At 46.6% G+C, this 573-nt stretch overlaps 1 protein-coding gene across 1 annotated transcript in view; it reads left to right on the top strand.

Annotated features, from left to right (window-relative positions):
- Positions 1-466, top strand: part of LOC107579105 (SLIT-ROBO Rho GTPase-activating protein 2B-like) — a gene marked incomplete at both ends in the record, with an annotated part of 3,179 nt that extends 2,713 nt beyond the window's left edge. Inside the window, 2 exons of the mRNA XM_016264978.1 lie at positions 84-246; positions 400-466. Of these exons, the coding sequence (XP_016120464.1) occupies positions 84-246; positions 400-466 (230 nt within the window). The remainder of the gene's footprint in view (positions 1-83; positions 247-399) is intronic.
- Between the last annotated feature and the right edge of the window lie 107 nt (positions 467-573).

Raw genomic sequence — 573 nt, 5'->3', positions numbered from 1 at the left:
CAGAAGAAAATATCTGTCACCATTTCTGTTACATTGAAACTTTAACCTTCTCTTTCATTCTCTCTGCTGTTGTCTGTCTTTAGGAAGGAGCAGTTGGACCTCTCTGTGGCTCAGTGCTGGTCTGTTCTGCTGACCCAGACCAGGCAGGAGAGCCGAGATCACAGTTCATTGAGTGAGCTTTGCTGCAACACACTCACGCAGCGGCTCTCACACTGCATAGAGGACACACACCGCCTGGCAAAACGGGTACAGAAATCTCTCTCTTCCACTCTATTACCAGATCTGACATCTAAATCCCCCTCCTTCCCTTCCCCTTTTATTTACCGAAATCACACTCCCACACAAAACACAGCCAAACCATCTTCCTTATTTCACACTTACTCTTATTATCTGTTTCAGAGCAAGGAGGTGGGACTCCAGATGCAGGATGAGCTCTTGAAAGTCACCACAGAGATGCAGACGGTAGGTTGGACACTGTTTTGCTGTGAACATGCTCAATTTACACGGAGGAACACGCTCTAGTGAACTGACATAGGGTCCAAATGGCATCAGCTTTGAATTACATCATCTCAC

Source organism: Sinocyclocheilus grahami, unplaced genomic scaffold, assembly GCF_001515645.1.
Source record: "Sinocyclocheilus grahami isolate Dianchi unplaced genomic scaffold, SAMN03320097.WGS_v1.1 scaffold14179.1, whole genome shotgun sequence".
NCBI classification, from domain to species: domain Eukaryota; kingdom Metazoa; phylum Chordata; class Actinopteri; order Cypriniformes; family Cyprinidae; genus Sinocyclocheilus; species Sinocyclocheilus grahami.
The sequence above is the reverse complement of the archived record's forward strand: the minus strand, read 5'-3'. Positions and strand labels throughout refer to the sequence as shown.